The following is a 26,325-nucleotide window of genomic DNA, read 5'->3' as shown; positions in this document are numbered from 1 at the left end:
AATATGAGAAGTTCATTTTGCTGATAGGGATATTTTCTTGGAATAATGTGTTCTTTTAATAACTTGACCCATTCTTGAAGACTCAGAATAATGTAATGTTACAAATAACTAACCTAGAAAAGTATTCCAGGTAGAAGCACATCTGACTGAAGCCTGTATTCAGAATATTAATTACAAAAGTAATGAGACTTAAGTCACTTAAGATATTTATAGTAACTATAAGTCTTAAATTGAGTTAGACAAGCTGTGGTCCTGTGATCAGATTGGCTCGTTTTCTGTGATTATGGTTTCAGCGTGTCTGCCCTCTGATGCCCTCTCGCAACACCTACCGTCTTGCTTAGGTTTCTCTTACCTTGGACGTGGGGTATCTCTTCACGGCTGCTCCAGCAGAGTGCAGCCACTGCTCCTTACCTTGAACGAGGGGTATCTCCTCACGGCCGCCCCTCCTGACCTTGAGTAGCTCCTCTCGGCCCTCCTGTGCCTGCGCGGCCGCCGCTCCTTGGACTAAGCCATGCCATGTGGGGCCACCCAAGATGGACGGGTCGTGTTGGAGAGGTCTGACAGAATGTGGTCCACTGGAGAAGGGAATGGCAAACCACTTCAGTATTCTTGCCTTGAGAACCCCATGAACAGTATGAAAAGGCAAAATGATAGGATACTGAAAGAGGAACTCCCCAGGCCAGTAGGTGCCCAGTATGCTACTGGAGATCAGTGGAGAAATAACTCCAGAAAGAATGAAGGGTTGGAGCCAAAGCAAAAACAATACCCAGTTGTGAATGTGACTGGTGATAGAAACAGGGTCCGATGATGTAAAGAGCAATATTGCATAGGAAGCTGGAATGTTAGGTCCATGAGTCAAGGCAAATTGGAAGTCGTCAAACAGGAGATGGTAAGAGTGAACGTCAACATTCTAGGAAGCAGCGAACTAAAATGGACTGGAATGGGTGAATTTAACTTAGATGACCATTATATCTACTACTGTGGGCAGGAATCCCTTAGAAGAAATGGAGTAGCCATCGTGGTCAACAAGAGAGTCTGAAATGCAGTACTTGGATGCAATCTCAAAAATGACAGAATGATCTGTTAGTTTCCAAGGCAAACCATTCAGTATCATGGTAATCTAAGCCTATGCCCCAACCAGTAATGCTGAAGAAGCTGAACAGTTCTATGAAGACCTACAAGACCTTTTAGAACTAACACCCCCAAAAGATGTCCTTTTCATTATAGGGGACTGGAATGCAAAAGTAGGAAGTCAAGAAGCACCTGGAGTAATGGGCAAATTTGGCCTTGGAGTAGGGAATGAAGCAGGGCAAAGGCTAAGAGTTTTCCCAAGAGAATGCACTGGTCATAGCAAACACCCTCTTCCAACAACACAAGAGAAGACACTACACATGGACATCACCAGATGGTCAACACTGAAATCAGTTTGATTAAATTCTTTGCAGCCAAAGATGGAGAAGCTCTGTACAGTCAGCAAAAACAAGACCGAGAGCTGACTATGGCTCAGATCATGAACTCCTTATTGCCAAATTCAGACTGAAATTGAAGAAAGTAGGCAAAACCACTAGACGATTCAGGTATGACCTAAATCAAATCCCTTATGATTGTACAATGGAAGTGAGAAATAGATTTAAGGGACTAGATCTGATAGAGTGCCTGATGAACTATGGACGGAAGATCATGACATTGTACAGTAGACAGGGATCAAGACCATCCCCATGGAAAAGAAATTCAAAAAAGCAAAATGGCTGTCTGAGGAGGCCTTACAAATAGCTGTGAAAAGAGGAGAAGCGAAAAAAAGCAAAGGAGAAAAGGAAAGATAACCCATTTGAATGCAGAGTTCCAAAGAATAGCAAGGAGAGATAAGAAAGCCTTCCTCAGCAATCAATGCAAAGAAATAGAGGAAAACAACAGAATGGGGTAGAGATCTCTTCAAGAAAATTAGAGATACCAAGGGAAGATTTCATGCAAAGATGGGCTCGATAAAGGACAGAAATGGCATGGACCTAACAGAAGCAGAAGATATTAAGAAGAGGTGGCGAGAATACACAGAAGACCTGTACAAAAAAGATCTTCATGACCCAGATAATCACAATGGTGTGATCACTCATCTAGAGCCAGACATTCTTTAATGTGAAGTCAAGTGGTCTTAGGAAGCATCACTACGAACAAAGCTAGTGGAGGTGATGGAACTCCAGTTGACTATTTCAAATCCTGAAAGATAATGCTGTGCAAGTGCTGCACTCAATATGCCAGCAAATTTGGAAAACTCAGCAGTGGCCACAGGACTGGAAAAGGTCAGTTTTCATTCCAATCCCAAAGAATGCTCAAACTACTGCACAATTGCACTCATCTCACATGCTAGTTAAGTAATGCTCAAAATTCTCCAAGCTAGGCTTCAGCAATACGTGAACCGTGAACTTCCAGATGTTCAAGCTGGTTTTAGAAAAGGCAGAGATCAAATTGCCAGTATCCGCTGGATCAACGAAAAAGCAAGAGTGTTCCAAAAAAACATCTATTTCTGCTTTATTGACTATGCCAAAGCCTCTGACTGTGTGGATCACAATAAACTGTGGAAAATTCTGAAAGAGATGGGAATACCAGAGCACCTGACCTGCCTCTTGAGAAGCCTGCATGCAGGTCAGGACGCAACAGTTAGAACTGGACATGGAACAACAGACTGGTTGCAAATAGGAAAAGGAGTATGTCAAGGCTGTATATTGTCACCCTGCTTATTTAACTTATTTGCAGAGTACATCATGAGAAACGCTGGGCTGGAAGAAGCACAAACTGGAATCAAGGTTGCTGGGAGAAATATCAGTAATCTGAGATATGCAGATGACACCACCCTTATGGCAGAAAGTGAAGAGGAACTAAAAAGCCTCTTGATGAAAGTGAAAGAGGAGAGTGAAAAAGTTGGCTTAAAGCTCAACATTCAGAAAACTAAGATCATGGCATCTGGTCCCATCACTTCATGGGAAATAGATGGGGAGACAGTGGAAACAGTGTCAGACTTTAATTTTTTTGGCTCCAAAATCACTGCAGATGGTGATTGCAGCCATGAAATTAAAAGACGCTTACTCCGTGGAAGGAAAGTTATGACCAACCTAGATAGCATATTAAAAAGTAGAGACATTACTTTGCCAACAAAGGTCCATCTAGTCAAGGCTATGGTTTTTCCAGTGGTCATGTATGGATGTGAGAGTTGGACTGTGAAGAAAGCTGAGTGCCGAAGAATTGATGCTTTTGAACTGTGGTGTTGGGGAAGACTTTTGAGAGTCCCTTAGACTGCAAGGAGATCCAACCAGTCCATCCTAAAGGAGATCAGTCCTGGGTGTTCACTGGAAGGACTGATGTTGAAGCTGAAACTCCAATACTTTGGCCACCTCATACAAAGAGCTGACTCACTGGAAAAGACCCTGATGCTGGGAGGGATTGGGGGCAGGAGGAGAAGAGGACGACAGAGGATGAGATGGCTGGATGGCATCACCACTCGATGGACATGAGTTTGAGTAAACTCTGGGAGTTGGTGATGGATAGGGTGGCCTGTCATGCTGCGATTCATGGGGTCGGAAAGAGTCAGACACGACTGAGCGACTGAACTGATAAGTCTTAAATTTAACACGAGAAAAAGGTATGTTAATCACATATAATATCTGCTATCTTAGTATATGTATGGCCAGGGAAGACAGCTTGAATTTCTTAGTTAAATCTTAGCACTTAGATAGACCTTAGTGGTATATTTGGATGTTTCACAGGACTCAAACTTTCTTTTCTAGAATTGGCGTGATTTGGATGCAAGAATCACAGATACAGCTAATGAATCAAAAGATAATGTCAGATATTTGTACACTCTAGAAAAAGTGTGTCAACCTCTCTATAACTATGATCTAGTAAGTATACTTTTTAAAGTGTAGTTTTAATTTTTTATTTTTTTTTAATTTATTTTTATTAGTTGGAGGCTAATTACTTAACAACATTTCAGTGGGTTTTGTCATACATTGACATGAATCAGCCATGGAGTTACATGTATTCCCCATTCCGATCCCCCCTCCCACCTCCCTCTCCACCTGATTCCTCTGGGTCTTCCCAGTGTACCAGGCCTGAGCACTTGTCTAATGCATCCCACCTGGGCTGGTGATCTGTTTCACTATAGATAATATACATGCTGTTCTTTCGAAACATCCCACCCTTGCCTTCTCCCACAGAGTCCAAAAGACTGTTCTGTACATCTGTGTCTCTTTTTCTGTTTTGCATATAGGGTTATCGTTACCATCTTTCTAAATTCCATATATATGTGTTAGTATGCTGTAATGTTCTTTATCTTTCTGGCTTACTTCACTCTGTATAATGGGCTCCAGTTTCATCCATCTCATTAGAACTGATTCAAATGAATTCTTTTTAATGGCTGAGTAATATTCCATGGTGTATATGTACCACAGCTTCCTCATCCATTCGTCTGCTGATGGGCATCTAGGTTGCTTCCATGTCCTGGCTATTATAAACAGTGCTGTGATGAACATTGGGGTGCACGTGTCTCTTTCAGATCTGGTTTCCTCGGTGTGTAAGCCCAGAAGTGGTATTGCTGGGTCATATGGCAGTTCTATTTCCAGTTTTTTAAGAAATCTCCACACTGTTTTCCATAGCGGCTGTACTAGTTTGCATTCCCACCAACAGTGTAAGAGGGTTCCCTTTTCTCCACACCCTCTCCAGCATTTATTGCTTGTAGACTTTTGGATAGCAGCCATCCTGACTGGAGTGTAATGGTACCTCATTGTGGTTTTGATTTGCATTTCTCTGATAATGAGTGATGTTGAGCATCTTTTCATGTGTTTGTTAGCCATCTGTATGTCTTCTTTGGAGAAATGTCTGTTTAGTTCTTTGGCCCATTTTTTTTTTTTCCATTTATTTTTATTAGTTGGAGGCTAATTACTTTACATTATTACAGTAGTTTTTGTCATACATTGAAATGAATTAGCCATGGATTTACATGTATTCCCCATCCCAGTCCCCCCTCCCACCTCCCTCTCCACCCGATCCCTCTGGGTCTTCCCAGTCCACCAGGCCCGAGCACTTGTCTCATGCACCCAACCTGGACTTGTGGACTCTGGGAGAAGGCGAGGGTGGGATGTTTCAAGAGAACAGCTTTGGCCCATTTTTTTATTGGGTCATTTATTTTTCTGGAATTGAGCTGCAGGAGTTGCTTGTATATTTTTGAGATTAATCCTTTGTCTGTTGCTTTGTTTGCTATTATTTTCTCCCAGTCTGAGGGCTGTCTTTTCACCTTACTTATAGTTTCCTTTGTTGTGCAAAAGCTTTTAAGTTTCATTAGGTCCCATTTGTTTATTTTTGCTTTTATTTCCACTATTCTGGGAGGTGGGTCATAGAGGATCCTGCTGTGATTTATGTCGGAGAGTGTTTTGCCTATGTTCTCCTCTAGGAGTTTTATAGTTTCTGGTCTTACATTTAGATCTTTAATCCATTTTGAGTTTATTTTTGTGTATGGTGTTAGAAAGTGTCTGGTTTCATTCTTTTATAAGTGGTTGACCAGTTTTCCCAGCACCACTTGTTAAAGAGGTTGTCTTTTTTCCATTGTATATCCTTGCCTCCTTTGTTGAGGATGTGTCCATAGGTTTGTGGATTTACCTCTGGGCTTTCTATTCTGTTCCATTGATCTATATTTCTGTCTTTGTGCCAGTACCATACTGTCTTGATGACTGTGGCTTTGTAGTAGAGTCTGAAGTCAGGCAGGTTGATTCCTCCAGTTCCATTCTTCTTTCTCAAGATTACTTTGGCTATTCGAGGTTTTTTGTATTTCCATACAAATTGTGAAATTATTTGTTCTAGTTCTGTGAAAAATACCGTTGGTAGCTTGATAGGGATTTCATTGAATCTATAGATTGCTTTGGGTAGTATAGCCATTTTGACAATATTGATTCTTCCAATCCATGAACACGGTATATTTCTCCATCTGTTTGTGTCCTCTTTGATTTCTTTGATCAGTGTTTTATAGTTTTCTATGTATAGGTCTTTTGTTTATTTAGGTAGATATACTCCTAAGTATTTTATTCTTTTTGTTGCAATGGTGAATGGTATTGTTTCCTTAATTTCTCTTTCTGTTTTCTCATTGTTAGTGTATAGGAATGCAAGGGATTTCTGTGTGTTAATTTTATATCCTGCCACTTTACTATATTTGTTGATTAGCTCTAGTAATTTTCTGGTAGAGTCTTTAGGGTTTTCTATGTAGAGGATCATGTCATCTGCAAACAGTGAGAGTTTCACTTCTTCTTTTCCTATCTGGATTCCTTTTACTTCTTTTTCTGCTCTGATTGCTGTGGCCAAAACTTCCAACACTATATTGAATAGTAGTGGTGAGAATGGGCACCCTTGTCTTGTTCCTGATTTCAGGGGAAATGCTTTCAATTTTTCACCATTGAGGGTGATGCTTGCTGTGGGTTTGTCATATATAGCTTTTATTATGTTGAGGTATGTTCCTTCTATTCCTGCTTTCTGGAGAGTTTTAATCATAAATGAGTGTTGAATTTTGTCAAATGCTTTCTCTGCATCTATTGAGGTAATTGTATGGTTTTTATCTTTCAATTTGTTAATGTGGTGTATTACATTGATTGATTTGCAGATATTAAAGAATCCTTGCATTCCTGGGATAAAGCCCACTTGGTCATGATGTATGATTTTTTTAATATGTTGTTGGATTCTGTTTGCTAGAATTTTGTTAAGGATTTTTGCATCTATGTTCATCAGTGATAATTGGCCTGTAGTTTTCTTTTTTTGTGGCATCTTTGTCTGGTTTTGGAATTCGGGTGATGGTGGCCTCATAGAATGAGTTGGGAAGTTTACCTTCTGCAGTTTTCTGGAAGAGTTTGAGTAAGTTAGGTGTTAGCTCTTCTCTATATTTTTGGTAGAAGTCAGCTATGAAGCCATCTGGTCCTGGGCTTTTGTTTGCTGGAAGATTTCTGATTACAGTTTCGATTTCCTTGCTTGTGATGGCTCTGTTAAGATCTTCTATTTCTTCCTGGTTCAGTTTTGGAAAGTTATACTTTTCTAAGAATTTGTCCATTTCATCCAAGTTGTCCATTTTATTGGCATAGAGCTGCTGGTAGTAGTCTCTTATGATCCTATGTATTTCAGTGTTGTCTGTTGTGGTCTCTCCATTTTCATTTCTAATTTTGTTAATTTGGTTCTTCTCCCTTTGTTTCTTAATGAGTCTTGCTAATGGTTTGTCAATTTTGTTTATTTTTTCAAAAAACCAGCTTTTAGCTTTGTTGATTTTTGCTATGGTCTCTTTCGTTTCTTTTGCATTTATTTCTGCCCTAATTTTTAAGATTTCTTTCCTTCTACTAACCCTGGGGTTCTTCATTTCTTCCTTCTCTAATTGCTTTAGATGTAGAGTTAGGTTATTTATTTGGCTTTTTTCTTGTTCCTTGATGTAAGCCTGTAATGCTATGAACCTTCCCTTTAGCACTGCTTTTACAGTGTCCCATAGGTTTTGGGTTGTTGTGTTTTCATTTTCATTCATTTCTATGCATATTTTGATTTCTTTTTTGATTTCTTCTATGATTTGTTGGTTATTCAGAAGCGTGTTATTTAGCCTCCATATGTTTGAATTTTTAACAATTTTTTTCGTGTAATTGAGATCTAATCTTACTGCACTGTGGTCAGAAAAGATGACTGGAATGATTTCAATTTTTTTGAATTTTCCAAGATCAGATTTATGGCCCAGGAAGTGGTCTATTCTGGAGACGGTTCCGTGTGCACTTGAGAAAAAGGTGAAGTTGATTGTTTTGGGGTGAAATGTCCTATAGATATCAATTAGGTCTAGCTGGTCCATTGTGTCATTTAAGGTTTGTGTTTCCTTGTTAATTTTCTGTTTAGTTGATCTATCCATAGTTGTGAGTGGGGTATTAAAGTCTCCCACTATTATTGTGTTACTATTAATTTCCTCTTTCATACCCATTGGTGTTTGCTGTACATATTGCGGTGCTCCTATGTTGGGTGCATATATATTTATAATTGTTATATCTTCTTCTTGGATTGATCCTTTGATCATTATGTAGTGTCCTTCTTTGTCTCTTTTCACAGCCTTTATTTGAAAGTCTATTTTATCTGATATGAGTATTGCGACTCCTGCTTTCTATTGGTATCCGTTCACGTGAAATATTTTTTTCCAGCCCTTCACTTTTAGTCTGTATGTGTCTCTTGTTTTGAGGTGGGTCTCTTGTAGACAGCATATATAGGGGTTTTGTTTTTGTATCCATTCAGCCAATCTTTGTCTTTGGTTGGGGCATTCAACCCATTTACATTTAAGGTAATTATTGATAGATGTGGTCCCGTTGCCATTTACTTTGTTGTTTTAGGTTCACGTTTATACAACCTTTCTGCATTTCCTGTCTAGAGAAGATCCTTTAGCATTTGTTTAAGAGCTGGTTTGGTGGCGCTGAATTCTCTCAGCTTTTGCTTGTCTGTAAAGCTTTTGAATTCTCCTTTATATCTGAATGAGATCCTTGCTGGGTAGAGTAATCTAGGTTGTAGGTTATTCTCTTTCATTACTTTTAAGTATGTCCTGCCATTCCCTTCTGGCCTGGAGGGTTTCTATTGATAGATCAGCTGTTATCCTTATGGGAATCCCTTTGTGTGTTATTTGTTGTTTCTCCCTTGTTGCTTTTAATATTTGTTCTTTGTGTTTGATCTTTGTTAATTTGATTAATATGTGTCTTGGGGTGTTTCACCTTGGGTTTATCCTGTTTGGGACTCTCTGGGTTTCTTGGACTTGGGTGGCTATTTCCTTCCCCATTTTAGGGAAGTTTTCAGCTATTATCTCCTCGAGATTATAGCCTTTCTCATGGCCTTTCTTTTTGTCTTCTCCTATGATTCGAATGTTGGGGTGTTTCACATTGTCCCAGAGGTCCCTGAGGTTGTCCTCATTTCTTTTGATTCTTTTTTCTTTTTTCCTCTCTGCTTCATTTATTTCCACCATTTTATCTTCTACCTCACTTATCCTACCTTCTGTCTCTGTTATTCTACTCTTGGTTCCCTCCAGAGTGTTGATCTCATTTATTGCATTATTCATTTTTAATTGACTCTTTTTTATTTCTTCTAGGTCTTTATTAAACATTTCTTGCATCTTTTCAATCTTTGTCTCCAGGCTATTTATCTGTAACTCCATTTTGTTTTCAAGATTTTGGATGTTTTTTATTATCATTATTCTAAATTCCTTTTCAGGTAGATTCCCTATCTCCTCCTCTTTTGTTTGACTTGGTGGGCATTTTTCATGTTCCTTTACCTGTTGGGTATTTCTCTGCCTTTTCATCTTGTTTAGATTGCTGTGTCTGGAGTGGGCTTTCTGTATTCTGGAGGTCTGTGGTTCCTTTTTATTGTGGAGGTTTTACCCAGTGGGTGGGGTTGGACGATTGGCTTGTCAAGGTTTACTGGTTAGGGAAGCTTGCGCCAGTGTTCTGGTGCATGGAACTTGATTTCTTCTCTCTGGAGTGCAATGGAGTGCCCAGTAATGAGTTTTGAGATGGGTGTATGTGTTAGGTGTGACCTTGGGCAGCCTGTATGTTGACGTTCAAGGCTATGTTCCTGCGTTGCTGGAGAATTTACATGGTATGTCTTGCTCTAAAACTTATTGGCTCTTGGGTGGTGGTTGGTTTCAGTGTAGGTATGGAGGCTTTTGGACGGTCTCTTATTACTTAAAGTTCCATGTAGTCAGGAGTTTTCTGGTGTTCTCAGGTTTTGGGCTTAAGTCTCCTGCCTCTGGATTTCAGTTTTATTCTTCCAGTAGTCTCAAGACTTCTCCAACTATACAGCACTGATAATAAAACTTATAGGTTAATGGTGAAAAGATTCTCCCCTGTTAGGGACACCCAGAGAGGTTCACAGAGTTACATGAATAATAGGAGAGGGAGGAAGGAGATAGAGGTGAGCAGGAGGAGAAAAAGGGGGGACTCAAGAGGAGAGAGACAGATCTACGCAGTTGTCTGTTCCCAGAGTGTTTTCCGTAGCCCAGACTCCCCCAAAGATTCACAGAATTGGATTGGAAAGAGAAGGGGAAAGGAGGAAATAGAGGTGTTCTGAGGTAGAAAACGGAGAGTCAAGATTGGGAGAGAATAATCAACACACTCCTGAATAAAAATGAGAACTGAATATTGGATTCTTAAATGTCCACAATTTATATCATATACTGAAAAACAAAGATTAAAAATCTAGAGTAGAGGTTAGATTATTAAAAATACTATATTAAAAACAAAAACCAAAACACAAAAAAATTTTAGAAATATGAAGTTTGGTTTAAAAATAGGGCTTCTCTCTTTTTTTTTTTTGTAAGGTTATAGGGTAATGAAAATGAAAATTAAGGAGTAGTAGAGGAGCAATAGTGGAATTTAAAAGGAAATAAGAGAAAAAGAAAAGTAGAAAATAGAAGAGAAAAAGGAAAAAAAAAGAAAAAAAATTTTCCTAATTAAAAAAATCGTAAAAATCTATGAAAATGAGAGTTAAGCAGTAATGGGGGAGTAATAGGGAATTTTAAAAGAAAATAAAAGAGAAAAAAAGAAAAAAAATTTTTTTTTTTTTACTTAAAAAAAAAAAAGTAAAAATATATCTAGGAATTTCTCTGGAGCTGTTGCAGTCAGTGTGGGTTCGGTTCAGTTTCAGATAGCTCCTCGTTCCAGCTTACACTTCTCGATATCTACAGGCCCCTTCCGGTGTAGTCGGTGTTATCTACAGGGATTGTAATCTGTTGCACCGGTCCCTTCTGAAGCGGTTCCCTTTGTTTGGCTTCTGTTTGCCGGTCTCTTCAGTGCCTAATTTCCGCCCTGATCACAGGCCGGCGGAGGTGCACTCTTGTTCAGGTTGCTAGTTCCGTTGCGCCGCGGGGAGGGGCTGGTGCTGCTTTCCCTGTCTATGGCTGCTCAGGCTCCCGGCTGCTCTGTTTGGAGCGTGCCCTGCGCTGTGCGCGGTTCCAGCCCTCGGGTGTTCCACAAAAGCGCGGAAGAAAAAGCTGCTTCTGCTTTTTTGCCTTCCCCGTCAGAGCGGCTCAGGCAGCCAGGAGCTTGATGGGCGCACTCTCCCCGGGTGCAGCGCGCCTTCTGCCCTTCACGTCCCCAGCCCCAGTCCCCGCCCGCGCTGGTTGGGTGCCTGCGCCCTGTGTCTCGCCACGACCCTCCCGGCGGATGTCGACCATCCAGAATCTCAGGAGGTCTTTCATTAGAGACTGGAGGCCTGTTTGCAGTGCGGTAGGGGATGCGGTCCTTGGGGCTGAGCCTGCCCCTTTCCCCTCCCCCCCCCCCGGCCTCCAGTCTCCGGCGGGGCTGGGCTGGTCAGTAGCCTGCGAGCTCTTCTCTGGACTTGCTCGGTCCGCCGGCAGTATGTTCAGGCCGGTTAATTTTCTCTCTCTCTTATGCTGTTCCACAGTTTCAGTTGGTAACTCACAAAAGCTCCCTCCGATTGTCCTCAGGGCACTCAGGCCCGGTCCTTACCCTAAGCAATGCTGCCCGCTCCTCTCCGTTCCACCCCCACTTGCTGGTGGCGGATGCGGGTGTCTGGGGTACTTTTCTGCTGGGAGTTGCTTTTAGGCACATAATCTGTGGGTTTTATTTATTGTTCCCCTCCCAGTCAGGTTGCCCTCCGAGATTCAAAAACTTCCCCCAGACCCGCCAGTGCAAGACTCCCTTCCCCGGATGGATCTCCGTCCTTAGCTCTTTTGTCTCTTTTTTTATCTTTTATATTTTGTCCTACCTCCTTTTGAAGACAATGGATTGCTTTTCTGGGCGCCTGATGACCTCAGCTAGCGATCAGAAGTTGTTTTGTGAAGTTTGCTCTGCTTTCAGTTATTCTTTTGATGAATTTGTAGGAGAGAAAGTGGTCTCCCCGTCTTATTCCTCCCCCATCCTAAAGTGTAGTTTTAAAAGTTAGTGTGTTTACCGTGGGGAAAGGAGAGGGTGGGATGAACTGAGAGAGTAGCATTGAAACATATACATTTCCGTATGTAAAATAGATAGTTGGTGGGAGTTTGCCGTGTGACAGTCACTGGGAGCTCAAACGCGGTGCTCTGTGACAACCTGGAAGGGTAGGATGGGGTGGGAGATGGGAGGGAGGCACAACAGGGAGGAGACGTAGGTTTGCCTAGGGCTGATACATGTTGATGCATGGCAGAAACAACACAATATTGTAAAGCAATTATCGTCCAATTAAAAGAAATAAATTTTAAAAATTAGCGTGTTTAAAATCAATATGTGTATATTGGGAAAATGTATACTGCAGAAAAGTTATTTAAAAGATGTCTTTTCCTTTTGTATATCTGTAATGAATCATAAACTATATTATTTTTGCCTACATTTAAATATGTGGTATTATCATAACTGTGACCTCATTTGTACATTGAACAAGACAAATATATTAATTGTTCATTGCTTATAACAAATTACACCAGAACTGAGTGACTTAAAAGAATAAGCGTTTATTTTATCACAGTTTTTGCAGGTCAGGAATTCAGGCACAACGTAGCTGAATGCCTTGGCTTCAAGGTCACTCAGGCTGCAGAGAAGCTGTGGGTTGGGGATGTGGGCTCTTCTGAAGGGAAGACTGACTGGAGAGGGTCTATTTCTATTGCACATCACATGGACCTAATGCACAGAACAACTCGCTTACCCTAGAGTGAGCAAGAAAGGATGCTCAACCAGCATTACCCTAGTAATACTAAAGCCAGATAAGGACACCTCAAAAAAATAAAATTACAGGTCAATATCCCTGATGAATATAGATATAAAAATTCTCAACAAAACAGTAGCAAGCCAAATTCCACAGCACATTAAAAGAATCACACACTGTGACCAAGGGGGATTTATTTCTGGAATGCACAGATGGTTCAACATATGCCAGTCAATGAACGTGATACCGCACATTAGCAGAATGAAGGGTAAAAATCATTTGATTATCAATAGATGCAGAAAAAGTCATAAATTGGGTGTAGTAGGAATGTACCTCAACATAATAAAAGAATATATATCCTTTAAATGTTGTATAAAAATAAAAATAAGCATACTGAAAGAGAATATATATGAATATTATAATGTTCTGTGTACTTTTCTATATATTTAAAACTTTTCACTATAAAAAGTAAACTTTGAATAACAATGATTTTTTTTTTGTTACCAAGACCTCAGAGTTTTAAGGTATACTAATTTCAACAACATGATTCAAAAGACTTGTTTAAAACTATATAATTTTCAAATCATTTAGTTTTGGTTTTCCTTCTTTTCATCTTAGTAATTTAAAAAATTTTGTTCAGTGAGGATGAGGGATGATGTTATTTCTCAGTTTATTCCACTTTTTCTTATTTTCCTTGATTGCTGATAATGACATTCAAGTGATTTGATTCTACCCAAGAGTAGAAATGTTAAGCAGACTGGTGACCCACCCTTCACTTTCACAGATAAGATCATATGGAAATTGTATAAAATAGAGGAAAAAAAACTTTGTTCAGTTGCTCTAGCCATGGATGTACTTCGTTGTTACTATTATTTTGTTATTATTGAACTTCTGACACTCTTTGATGTAGGAATATTTTGAACATTATCTTTTAAAATTAGTGAAGTACTATTAGTATTAGGTCTTATAATTTCGTCCCCCTCGTAAGCCATTTGTGTGGTTTTAAAAATTCTTTTTTTCCCCTCATTTTCTTTATTCTCATTAAAAGCAGTTGCTGTTAAGTTTGTAACTGCCAGTTGAACGAGAAAAGTGGAAGACTCATGCTTCTGTTTCTTATTGATAAAATTTTATGAATTTTGTGTTTCATGCTTCATGTTTTCATCCTGGTATTGTGCTATAGGCATATCTACTCTTATCTATTTTATATATAAAATGTCTAAACTCTATGTATAGTTGAGAACTGTGCACTCAAAGAGCTATTATTATAAATAATAATGTTTAAAATTCAGATGAAGGGCATTTTCCTGGTGGGCCCATTTATCCCCAGGCCTTTTTCATTCTTTGTAAGGTTGCCTTACTGAGGCTGGAAGGAATTCTAGGTATATTTTCGTTAGAATCTTGTTGATCTACAGATAACAGTGTAATATGAAAAGTGATGATACTAATTTTCATAAGCCACATAAAATTGATTTAATTATGTCATGGTTACACCTCATACCTAAGACATATAGTACCCTCATCGGTGGTGGTTTTTCCTGATTTTATGTATTCCACCACCATTAAAAACATCTTTTTATATATTTTAAATTGTCCTAGCAATTAAAAGGCAAACTACTGGAGTTCAGGAATACCACTGACCTTATCTGTTCTTCCATAGTGATTTGCATAAAGGTTAAAGACAGGATCTCAAAATCTCAGGCACATATCTATGCTTATATTACAGCTGTGGGACTTGGACAAGGTACTTCTCCACATTTCTATCTTCTGATTTGCAAAATGGGAATACTTAATACCTTATAGATTCTGACTCATTTTTTTTCACATTTTAACATCTCTGTATTCAGAGTACATTTTATAGTCCGTCAGGTTTTGTGAATCATTGTGAACACGACACCATCTGAGAGTATTAGTTCTTTCCTGGGAGGGTAGTGTTTGCTTTGGTTTTGGTACCATTGGTGTGAATTCAGATGGCAGTGAGTGAGCACCAGCTTGTGGTACAAAATCTCAGAAGAGTTTATTTTCCATCTCCCAAAGAGCAGGATTGGGGCAGTAGGCTTTGCTCCTATCTTTCTTCATGGCTTGTTAATTTCATGCATAACTTGGTGGCTTAGTTTTTTGTGGGAGTTAGACTCCCTGTCTTGAGCATCCCAGCCCACTTTCTTTAGTTCAGTTCAGTCGCTCAGTCATGTCCGACTCTTTGTGACCCCATGGACTGCAGCACACCAGGCCTCCCTGTCCATCACCAACTCCAGGAGCTTGCTCAAACTCGTGTCCATCAAGTTGGTTATGCCATCCAACCATCTCATCCTCTGTCATCCCTGTCTCCTCCCGCCTTCAGTCTTTCCCAGCATCAGGGTCTTTTCCAATGAGTCAGTTCTTTGCATCAGATGGCCAAAGTATTGGACTTTCAGTCCTTCCAATGAATATTCAGGACTGATTTCCTTTAGGATGGCCTGGTTTGATCTCCTTGCAGTCCAAGGGACTCTCAAGAGTCTTTTCCGACACTACAGTTCAAAAGCATGATTTCTTCGGCACTCAGCTTTCTTTATGGTCCAACTCTCAGGTTCATACATGACTAGTGGAAAAGCCATAGCTTTGACTAGATGGACCTTTGTCAGCAAAGTAATGTTTGCTTTTTAATAGGCTGTTTAGATTGGTCAGAGCTTTTCTTCCAAGGAGCAGGTGTCTTTTAATTGCATGACTGCAGTCATAATCTGCAGTGATTTTGGAGCCCAAAAGAATAAAGTCTGCCACTGTTTCCACTGTTTTCCATTGCCATGAAGTGCTGGGACCAGATGCCTTGATCTTAATTTTCTGAATGTTGAGTTTTAAGCCAGCTTTTTCACTCTCCTCTTTTACTTTCATCAAAAGGCTCTTTAGTTCTTCATTTTCTGCCATAAGGGTGGTGTTACCTGTGTATCTAAGGTTATTGATATTTCTCCTGGCAGTCTTGATTCCAGCTTGTGCTTCATCCAGCCTGGCATTTTGTATGATGTATCTGCATATAAGTTAAATAAGCAGGGTGACAATATACAGCCTTGACATACTCCTTTTCCAATTTGGAACCAGTCTGTTGATCCATGTCCGGTTCTAACTGCTGTCTCTTGACCCGCATACAGATTTCTCAGGAGGAGGTAAGGTGGTCTGGTATTCCCATCTCTTTAAGAATTTTCCACAGTTTGTTGTGATCCACACAGTGAAAGGCTTTGGTCTAATCAATAAAGCAGTGGTAGATGTTTTTCTGGAACTCTCTTGCTTTTCTCCCCCTTTCTTAGTAGCACCTAAAGCAGCGGTGCAGTCTTATGATCAGTGATGTTTTAGATCTGGTGAAATCAAACCTGCCCTAAAGGGCCATTGTCAGCATACACTTAGATAATACGTGAAGCTCTTTGCTCTAGTGCCTGGTGCATAGTAACCTTTCAATATATGTTACCAATAGTTTGATATCTCGATGCACTTGCTCTGCTCTGATCCATGCCATTCTTGTTTCAGTTATTTGTGTCTCTCCCACCCTGCCTTGACCTCCTTTGGGATAGTTTCCTTATATTTGGAATTCTGTCAGTACTCTTAGAACTTGGTAGCACTTCCTAGGCTTGCTGATAGGTGAATTGAGTCGAATAACCAATAACCAACTTTTATTTTTTTTTTCATTTATTTTTATTAGTTGGAGGCTAATTACTTTACAATATTGTAGTGGGTTTTGTCATACATTGACATGAATCAGCCATGGATTTACAGATCGGGATGGGGCAATAACCAACTTTTAAACCATACATTAGTCATTTTATCCCTCAAGATATCAGTTTGTTCATCTTTAAAAAGAACAACTTGAGCTGTTAATCCTTAAATAACTTTCACTTCGAAAATCTTTTCTTTAAACAACAACAACAAAAATTTTTTTTTAGGCCATGTCATATGGGTTGCAGGATCTTAGTTCCCTAACCAGGGATTGAACCCAGGACCCCTACAGTGGAAGTGCCAAGCCTTAACCACTGAACTGCCAGGAAATTTGAATAAATAAAACTTGAGATTTACATGTACAGAAAAGTTGCAATGATAGTACAGAATTCTCTTCACCTAATTTCTCCTGTTAACATCTTACATTACCTTGACACATTTGTCAAAACTGATGTCTCTGTTTCAGTGTCCTATCAAAGATACCACTTGGCATTTAGTAAGATGTTACACTATTTTATGTAAGTTTAGTTTTGAATATTATAGCTTTCTGGTTATTAAAAATAGGAACATATGGTGGAATTCACTTGCTATATTTCAACTTTAGGTTTCCATGGCACATGGAATACAAAATTTGATAAATGCCATCAGAATGATTCACAGTGTGTCCAGATACTATAATACTTCTGAGAGAATGACCTCACTGTTTATCAAGGTAAGTTTCACGGGAAGAAGCCACACATGTAACCCTGTGAAAAAGTTAGCAGTGCTTTCGGTGTGAGCCAAAGAAGGGAAAAGGGAAATTCTGGATTTTCATACTTTGTGGACAAGAAAAGAAAGATGTTGCCTGGAGTCAGTTGTACTTAATTAAAGGGGGACTTTCCTGCTTGTCAGAGGTAAGTGCCCAAGACTTGTTTAAATGTATCTGATGATTTTCTAATTTATTTATTCCAAATAGTTTTGCATAAGAGGTAAAAATTGGGTGTATTGTTAATAATGCTTCTTAACTACTTCTATGCACACTGTGGTTTATGTAAAATCTTACCAGGTAGTGCCATTTGGTTAATCGTTTTAAATAATTGGAAAAATTATCCAAGAATCCCATGAATAGAATTTACTTGTAAATAATTCAAGCAGAACATAACAGTCACATTTCAACCTTTGTTTTTTAAATAAAAGGATAGGTTTAATCATTCATTATCTATGTCCCAAGCATGGCAAGAACCTTAGGATGCTTCCCTGTTGCTTGTCTTCCTCCTTGCTACATGTTCCATATGGAGATTGCTAGTTCCATGTTATTGTTGCTGTTTTTTCAATATTATAAATCAACAGGTGTTAAGACTGAAATCTTAAATATTGCTAATTTCTTTGATTCGTGTTGTGATTTCCATGTCTTCCTTTGTCTTGGATTTATTATTTCTTTTGCTGAAAAAAATTCTTAAGTAATTTTTCCAGAGAGGGTTTCTGTGGTGAGCCCCTTGAATTCCTGCATGTCTGAAAATTGCTTCATTTTGTCCTACCACTCAAATGTTAGTTTGGGATTCTTAAGTTCAATATAATTTTTTCCTGGAACTTCGAAGATGCCATTGTGTACTATGTTGTATCTTACTGTTCTTCCTTTGTAGGAAACCTATTTTATTCTCATAGGAAGATTTTAGGATTTTTTTCTTTATTCTTGAACTTCTAAAATTTCAAAGTAATGCTCTTTTTACATTTTTCTTGTTCTATACTTGCTGAGTTTGTTTTACTTTAAAAAGACTGTCGTCTCTCGTCATTTTGGGGAATTTTTCCTCTTCTGATTATATCCACCTATTCAATTTATTCCCTTTTCTTGAATCTAAAATCTATATTCTTTAATTATTATCTTTGTCCTTTGACCTTTCCACTCACTCACTGACTCTTCATTTATATCCCAATTACTGGTCAATACAAATTTCAGTTACCAAGTTCTTTTGTTGTTTTCATGATGTAAAAATCCTCTCATATCTTTCTCATGAACAAATTTAGTTAATAAAAGCTATTTAGTTAATAAAAACTAATTTAGTTAATAAAAGATTTCACACATATCTTTTCTGTATTTTCTCTCTTTGTTGAATTTAATGCTTCTGTCACCATGTTTGTTTTCTTCAACTGCTTGATGATTCTTGGTTGTCTGCCCATCTTTGTATTTGAGATTCCTGACTTGCTTCTGGGTTTTGTTTATTTTGTCTGTCTCTTGTGAGTCAGGGGCAAACCTTACTGTTGGAAGGGAGCGGGAATAGCTTTCTCTCTGATACGTCCTCTTGTGGGTGCAGTAGCTGCTTGGGTCACACCTCTCTGAGGCTGTGGGCTCCTTACCGGTTTGTCCTTTCAGCATATGTCGTTGCATGCTGTGCAAGCTGCTCCAAATTCAGTGTTCAGGGCTACAGCTAAGGGTCACCTCACATTGTCTTCTGTCTTAAAAAATTTCCTTAGCTGTTTCACCTTCAAGTAATCTTCTCCAAAAGGTTACTGGCTTTCTCTAGTCCTTTTTTCCCCTTTAGATTTGATTCCGTATTTTAGGAGTCCTCCAAAATTTCTGTATGTCAGTCTGCCATCTTGATCTAACTTCCTGACCATTTAAATGGCTATCTTGTTTGTTTTTTTTTCCTTTCACTATTTTGGGGATGTGAGAGGTGGTTAGCTTAATATTTAGTTTGCATGTGAAGGATAGTGAAGAATCATAGTTGGACTGGATTAAGTCCTAATTAGAAGAGAAATAGACAAGGGGAAAATATAGTTGACTTTGAAACTGTTAGCCCCAGTGACACTGAGTTAAATGAAGAAGGTAAATGTGACTTTGGGTCGTCTTTGTTTTGACTGAAATGTGTGTTTTTCTGTTTTTTTTTATATTCTGTAATTAATTAACTTTATGTTTGCTATTTATCATGCTTTTCATTTAGAACATGTTTATGCTTTAAAAAAAAACTTGTTTTATTTCCTCTCTACCTGTAGTTATTTTGGACTTATATTTATTTTAGGTAACCAACCAGATGGTGACAGCGTGTAAAGCATATATTACTGAAGGGGGCACCACTCATGTGTGGGATCAGGAAACACCAGTGGTACTAAAGAAAATTCAGGTGTGTATAAGTATGTTTATTTCCTTAAAGCTTTTACCATCTGGCTCAATTCTGTTTACCTTTTTCATTGATAAAGTGTGCTAACTTTGAAAAACGTATTGTACAGAGTAGCATGAGCATATCAAAAGAACTTCATTAAAATTAGCCACTTCCCTTTATGTTTAGTGCTCCTGATAGGGCACCATTTAAGCCTCAACTTCTCCATGGCTGCCTGTATCAGACACCTCTCACGTACTCTTACATATGCTCTGACCACTCCTCTTATTCCATCCCCGGTTAAATTTCATTTTCTTGCCTTTTTCATTGGCTGGGACTGTCATACGTCCTTAAGTAGATCTCGTGATAGTTGGCATCTTATTCTGATCTTCTTTTGGAAGAAAATGCTTCTAACATTTCCCCCGTTTTGTTTGACGCTTTAATACATCATTGATTGGATTCCAGGAAGTTTTATTCATAGTTTTGGTTACTAGGAGATATTATTAAAAGTTATGAATGGGTTTTGAAAAAAAGATTTTATGCACTTATTCATCGAGGAGTTTATAAAATTTTTCTCCTTAATCTGTTAACATAATAGATGGCATTTTTGAAAAAGTCTTTATTGTAAGACATGCTCTTAACAATATTGTGCTGGTTTCTGCCATACATCAACATGAATCGGTCACAGGTATACATATGTCCCCTTCCTCTTGAACCTCCTTCCCACCTCCCAACCCATCCCACACCTCTAGGTTGTCATAGAGCACTGGATTGAGCTCCTTGGGTATTTGAGTCAGTCCTAAAGAAGGGGATGAACCTAGAGCCTATTGTACAGAGTGAAGTAAGTTAGAAAGATAAAGACAGATATTATATATCAACACATGTGTATGGAATCCAGAAAGATGGTACCAATGAACCTATTTGCAGGGCAGCAATGGAGACACAGACATAGAGAACAGACATGTGGACACAGTGTGGGAGGGACGGCGTGGGACGAATTGAGAGAGGAGCTTCAGTTCACTTCAGTTCAGTCGCTTGGTCATGTCCTACTCTTTGCGACTCCAAGGACTGCAGCATGCCAGGCCTCCCTGTCCATCACCAACTCCCGGAGTTTACTCAAACTCATCCATTGAGTCAGTCAGTGATGCCATCCAACCATCTCATCCTCTTTCATCCCCTTCTCCTCCTGCCTTCCATCTTTCTCAGCATCAGGGTCTTTTCCAAGGAGTCAGTTCTTTGCATCAGGTGGCCAAAGTATTGGAGTGTAGCTTAGATGACATTTTTAGGTTATCTAAAATGAAACTATTCTCATATCCCTAAGGTAAACTCAACTTACGGTGTAATTATCTTTTTAAAGACATTCTTAAATTCACTTTGATACACTTTTCTGTAGGACCTTTTGCAACTATACTCATGAGAGAGATAGCTTGTAAATTTTCTTTTCTCACAGTATCCTTGTCAGTGTTTCTGGCACTAAGGTCTCAGAATGAATATGACTGAAGGAGGGGAAGAAAGAGCTCCCATCTTTTCCAGTCCCTGGAGTAGTCTGTAGAAAATCAAAACAATCAGTTATTTTGAAAGTCTGAAAGAAATTACCATACCAGGAAGTCTCCATCTGGAAGTGGTTGTTGCTTTTTTCATGTGCTGGATCCTGGGCTTTGTAGAGTTAAGGCAGGAGGCTGAGACTGGCAGGCAGAGCAGGAAAGGATGCTCAATGCCCTCCACCTAGGACGTGAACTGCTATGTTCACAGGGTTGGTCCTGAGCGCTGCCATCACCACACTCTGACCTCTTTAACCAGAGGATAAGAAAGAGGGGTCAGAGGAAACAGAAGATGAGGAATTGCAATTAGGATAGTTTCTTTTCCTGAAAACACTTAAACCCAAAGACTGGAAGAACCAGAATCATTATGCTTTTTTTGGACAGAGACAGACCAAAGCTGCGTAAAGCAGTGGTTTTAAAACAGTACCTGAAGAGCTGGTGAGCCATTTAAAGAAGGAGATAATGACAACTTCACTTGCGTAAATAGAGCTTATGAAATCTCTGATTCAGTGAAAAGAGGAGAAATTAAGAGTATAATTCTTGCTTTTGATAACTTAGTTCCTTCTAGAAGTGAAGCAATGGATAGTTTCTCCTAAGTGTTTTCCCAAGTGTTTGAAATGTATTCCAGGTGGTAAAAAAGAAAACATAAACTTAATGATATGAATTCATCCTTTTTTTGTAGAGGCATTTTATTCCTGCTGTAATAATTTTTATTCTTGGAGAGAGTTTTCTTATTTAAATGAAGGGGAAAAAAAGCAGAATGTCATGATAAGAGGAGAGAGATTGAAAAGCAGAACAGACCAACAAGAGCACAAAGAAAAAAGAAGAAATGAATGGAAGGTCAGTTGCTAATGCATATAACTGTGATGCAAGAAGAAAAATGGAAGGAAAAATGAAGAAGAAAGAAGCTAAAGAAAATAGAGAAGAGCTCGATTAGCAGCTGTTTGGGTAACTAAGGAGAAAGAAAAGGAAGTTTGACAAAACGCATTACTGGCAAAGAAGAAAAAAGTTATCCAGGAAAAAAAAGCCATTAAGAGGGAAAGGCAATATCAAATCATTATGTTTTACATCTGAAACTAATATAATGTTATGTGTGCATGCTAAGTTGCTCAGTCATGTCCAACTCTTTGCAACCCTGTGGACCATAGGCCACCAGGTTCCTCTGTCCGTGGGATTCTCCAGGCAAGGATACTGGAGTGGATTGCCATGCCCTCCTCCAGGGGATCTTCGAAACCCAGGGATGGGACCCATGTCTCTTTATGTCTCCTGTATTGGCAGGTGGGTTCTTTACCACTAGCGCTGCCTGATGTAATGTTATATGTCAAGTATATCTCCATAAGAAAAGGGAAAGGTAGCAAAAACTTCAAGATTCACGGAAGACCTGGAATCACATTTCCGATGATGAGATGAAGCCAATTAAAGTAAGGGAAGAAGTGGAAAAACTTGATGATACCCTTGAACTTACAAGCTTACTGTACTTAAGTGGAAAACTCACATCACCTACAAAATAGGAATGATTGCTCTGGCAAAACAGATAGAAGAAAATGAGCAATTTAGAAGAGAAAGGAAGATGAGTATGTGCCAAGTATCTAAGAATGCAGAGACATCAACTGTTGAAGTTGGAAGTGGCAGTAAAAATTGGCCAGAAGAGAATTGATCTGCAATTGCTAATTAAATCTGTGAGCCTCTTCCTTGCTGGGACAAATTCAAGATGGGAAGTTATTGCCAATTACATGAATGTGTATTCTACTTCTGGGAGCCAAGAAAACTGCCAAAGATTTCATTGGCAAAGAAGAGTCTCTAAAAACTTGGCCATCATCGAAAAGATGGCATGCTATATGGAGAGAAGCCTCAAGTTGTCAGTACCTTGAAGTGCTGAAGTTTCTGTCAGCACCTTCGAACAATTTGAAAATCCATGTGCAGATTTCACGTCTTGACAACAGAAGAACAGAAGCTTTTGAAACAAGCTTTGAAAATGTAAATACAGTAAATTGGGCAGTAAATACACCTGAAAGATGGGGAAAAATAGCAGAAGCAGAATCTGGCACGACAAAGAAGACTACCAAAATGACATATGAAACTTGCTAAGATGGTGAAAGCAAAAAAAGTTGCTCAAGAACAAGTACTGAATTCAGATAGAGCCATGAAATGACACAGTGACAGACTGCTGTATGTGCATTTAAAAAATAAAATTGCAAGTTGAGTTGAGCTCAGTTCAGTCACTCAGTCATGTCCAACTCTTCGACCCCATGTACTGCAGCACGCCACGCTTCCCTGTCCATCACCAACTCTCAGAGCTTATTCAAACTCATGTCCATCAAGTTGGTGATGCCATCCAACCATCTTATCCTCTGTTGTCCCCTTCTCTTCCTGCCTTCAATCTTTACCAGCATCAGGGTCTTTTCCAATGAGTCAATTCTTCACATCAGGTGGCCAAAGTATTAGAGTTTCAACTTCAGCATCAGTCCTTCCAATGAATATTCAGGATGATTTCCTTCAGGATGGATTACTTGGATCTCCTTGCAGTCCAAGGGACTCTCAAGAGTCTTCTCTGACACCACAGTTCAAAAGCACTAATTCTTCAGCACTCAGCTTCCTTTATAATCCAACTCTTACATCGTACATGACTATTGGAAAAACCATAGCTTTGACTAGACAGACCTGTTGGCAAAGTAATGTCTCTTCTTTTTAATATGCTGTCTAGGTTGGTCAGAGCTTTTCTACCAAGGAGCAAGCATCTTTTAATTTCATGACTGCAGTCACCATCTTTAGTGATTTTGGAGCCCAAGAAAATAAAGTCTGTCACTGTTTCCATTGCTTCCCCATCTATTTGCCATGAAGTGATGGGATCAGATGCCATGATCTTAGTTTTCTGAATGTTGAGTTTTAAACCAACTTTTTCATTCTCGTCTTTCACTTTCATCAAGAGGCTCTTTGGTTCCTCTTAGCTTTCCATCATAAGGGTGCTGTCATCTATGTATCTAAGGTTATTGATATTTCTCCTGGCAATCTTGATTCCAGCTTGTGCTTCATCCAGCCTGGCATTTCGCATGATGTACTCTGCATATAAGTTAAATAAGCAGGGTGACAATATATAGCCTTGACATACTACTTTCCCAATTTGGAACCAGTCTGTTGTTCCATGTCTGGTTCTAACTGTTGCTTCTTGACCTGCTTACAGATATCTCAGGAGATGGGTCAGGTGGTCTGATATTCCCATCTCTTTCAGAATTTTCAGTTTGTTGTGATCCACACAGTCAAAGGCTTTGGCGTAGTCAATAAAGCAGAAGTAGATGTTTTTCTGGAACTCTCTTGCTGTTTTGATGATCCAACGGATGTTGGCAATTTGATCTCTGGTTCCTCTGCCTTTTCTAAATCCAGATTGAACGTCTGGAATTTCACAGTTCACATATTGTTGAAGCCTGGCTTGGAGAATTTTAAGCATTACCATTCTAGCGTGTGAGATGAGTGCAATTGTCTGGTAGTTTGAGCATTCCTTGGCATTGCCTTTCTTTGGGATTGGAATAAAAACCGACCTTTTCCAGTCCTGTGGCTACTGCTGAGTATGATACAAACTATACACTGCTGAGTACTATAAAACTGCAAGTACTATACAAAAAAACATCTGGGTAGAACTCATGTAACTCATTGAGCTTGAGTTTTTTCTGGAAAGATTTAAATATTATTTTTCCTTTTCTTATCATTAAAAATTAAAAAATTCTGATAAAATATGCACAATGTAAAATTTACCATTTTAACTGTTTTAAAATGTGTGGTTCAGTGGCATTAAGCACATTCACAATATTGTGTAACCATTACCACTATCAATTTCTGGAATGTTTTCATCTCCACAGACTGAGACTCTATATCCATTAAACAACAACTTATTCCCTGTCTCCAAGCCCCTGGTCATCTCTGTTCTACTTTCTGTCTCCATGTATTTGTCTATTCTAGGTGTTTTGTGTAGGTGGAATCAGGCAGTATTTGTCCTTCAGTGCTGGTCTCTTTTTTTAACATACATAATGTTTTCAAATTTCATATTGTGGCATGTATTAGAATTTCATTCTTTTTTATGGCTGAGTAATATTCAGTTGTGCGGACATACATTTTGTTTATCCATTCATCTTTTGATAGACATTTGGGTTGTTACCACTTTCTGACTATTGTGAATAATGCAGATATGAACACTGTTGTGTAATGATCTCTTTGAGTCTCTTTATTTTGAGTATATACCTAAAAATGAAATTTCTGGATTATATGGCAATTCTATACTTAACTTTTTGCACAACCATTACACTGTTTTCCATAGCTGCTGTTTCATTTTTTGTTCTCACCAGCAATACATAAGAGTTCCAGTTTCTCCACATCCACACCAGTGCTTGTTCTTTTTTCTTTTTTGGTAATAGCTATCCTACCGCCTATGAAATGTTATGTCATTGTGTTTTGATTTGCATTTCCCTCATGTCTAGTAATAGTTGAGCATATTTTCAAATACATATTGGCAATTTGTATATCTTCCTTGGAGAAATATCTTTCAAATCCTTTACTCACTTTTGAACTGAGTTGTTCTGCTTTTGTTGAGTTGTAAGAGTTCTTTATATAGTCTAGATATTAGTCCCTGGCATATATTTTTTTAAAAATACATAGTTTCATTTTTTTTAAAAACTAATTTTTTGACTTTTGTTTGTTCTTGAATCACTTTGGTAAGTTTATATTTTTGAGGAATTTATTCAATTTTTCTAAAATTTGTAAATTATTAGCATAATGTTGATAATATTATCTTATTAATCTTTGTATTATTATATAATATGTCCCCTTATTCATTAACAGTATTACTTATCTTCTTCCATTGTTTTCTTAATCATTCTTGCTCACTCATCCTCAGATTCAAAACAACCCATACTCTTCCTGGAAGTTTAATCATTTCTGTTGTTGTTGTTATTTTTTGGATTCCATGTTGCCCTCTAGAATTTCTCCAGTGTTAATTTTGGGAGTTGGAGGCAGAGATCATTCCCTCCAAGTTGACCTATTAGCAGGAGCCAGAACTCTTGACATAGAACTTAGCAATTTATTCTCATAATTCTTTTAATATCCTTCAGGTCACTAGCTATTTACTTACTGAATTAGAAATGAAAGTTTGGTTTTCTGAATTCTAGTTTAATCCAATTTCTGTCACATCTGAAATCTTTTCAGGAAACTTTTACTGTATCGTTTTGGGGAATAATTTTCAAATGGGTTGGAAGAAGCAATGGAAAGAATTCTTATTCAGGACCTTAACTGTCCAACATGAAGGAATTGATTAGTAGAGAAGAAGTAATATAAAGTAATTTCTATTAGATGGCATATTCCAGGAGGATAAGGATCTT

The 26,325-nt window shown here is 38.7% G+C and overlaps 1 protein-coding gene and 1 pseudogene across 1 annotated transcript in view; both read left to right on the top strand.

Moving 5' to 3' along the window:
* The window catches only part of DNAH8 (dynein axonemal heavy chain 8), a 341,076-nt gene that overhangs the window by 35,835 nt on the left and 278,916 nt on the right, over positions 1–26,325 (top strand). Inside the window, exons 10-12 of the mRNA XM_070456508.1 lie at positions 3,780–3,893; positions 16,949–17,056; positions 19,341–19,442. Coding sequence (XP_070312609.1) covers positions 3,780–3,893; positions 16,949–17,056; positions 19,341–19,442 — 324 coding nt within the window. The remainder of the gene's footprint in view (positions 1–3,779; positions 3,894–16,948; positions 17,057–19,340; positions 19,443–26,325) is intronic.
* LOC110123712 (dnaJ homolog subfamily C member 2 pseudogene) lies at positions 20,092–21,982 on the top strand (annotated as a pseudogene).

Source organism: Odocoileus virginianus, chromosome 27 (genome assembly GCF_023699985.2).
Source record: "Odocoileus virginianus isolate 20LAN1187 ecotype Illinois chromosome 27, Ovbor_1.2, whole genome shotgun sequence".
Classification (NCBI taxonomy): domain Eukaryota; kingdom Metazoa; phylum Chordata; class Mammalia; order Artiodactyla; family Cervidae; genus Odocoileus; species Odocoileus virginianus.
The sequence above is the reverse complement of the archived record's forward strand: the minus strand, read 5'-3'. Positions and strand labels throughout refer to the sequence as shown.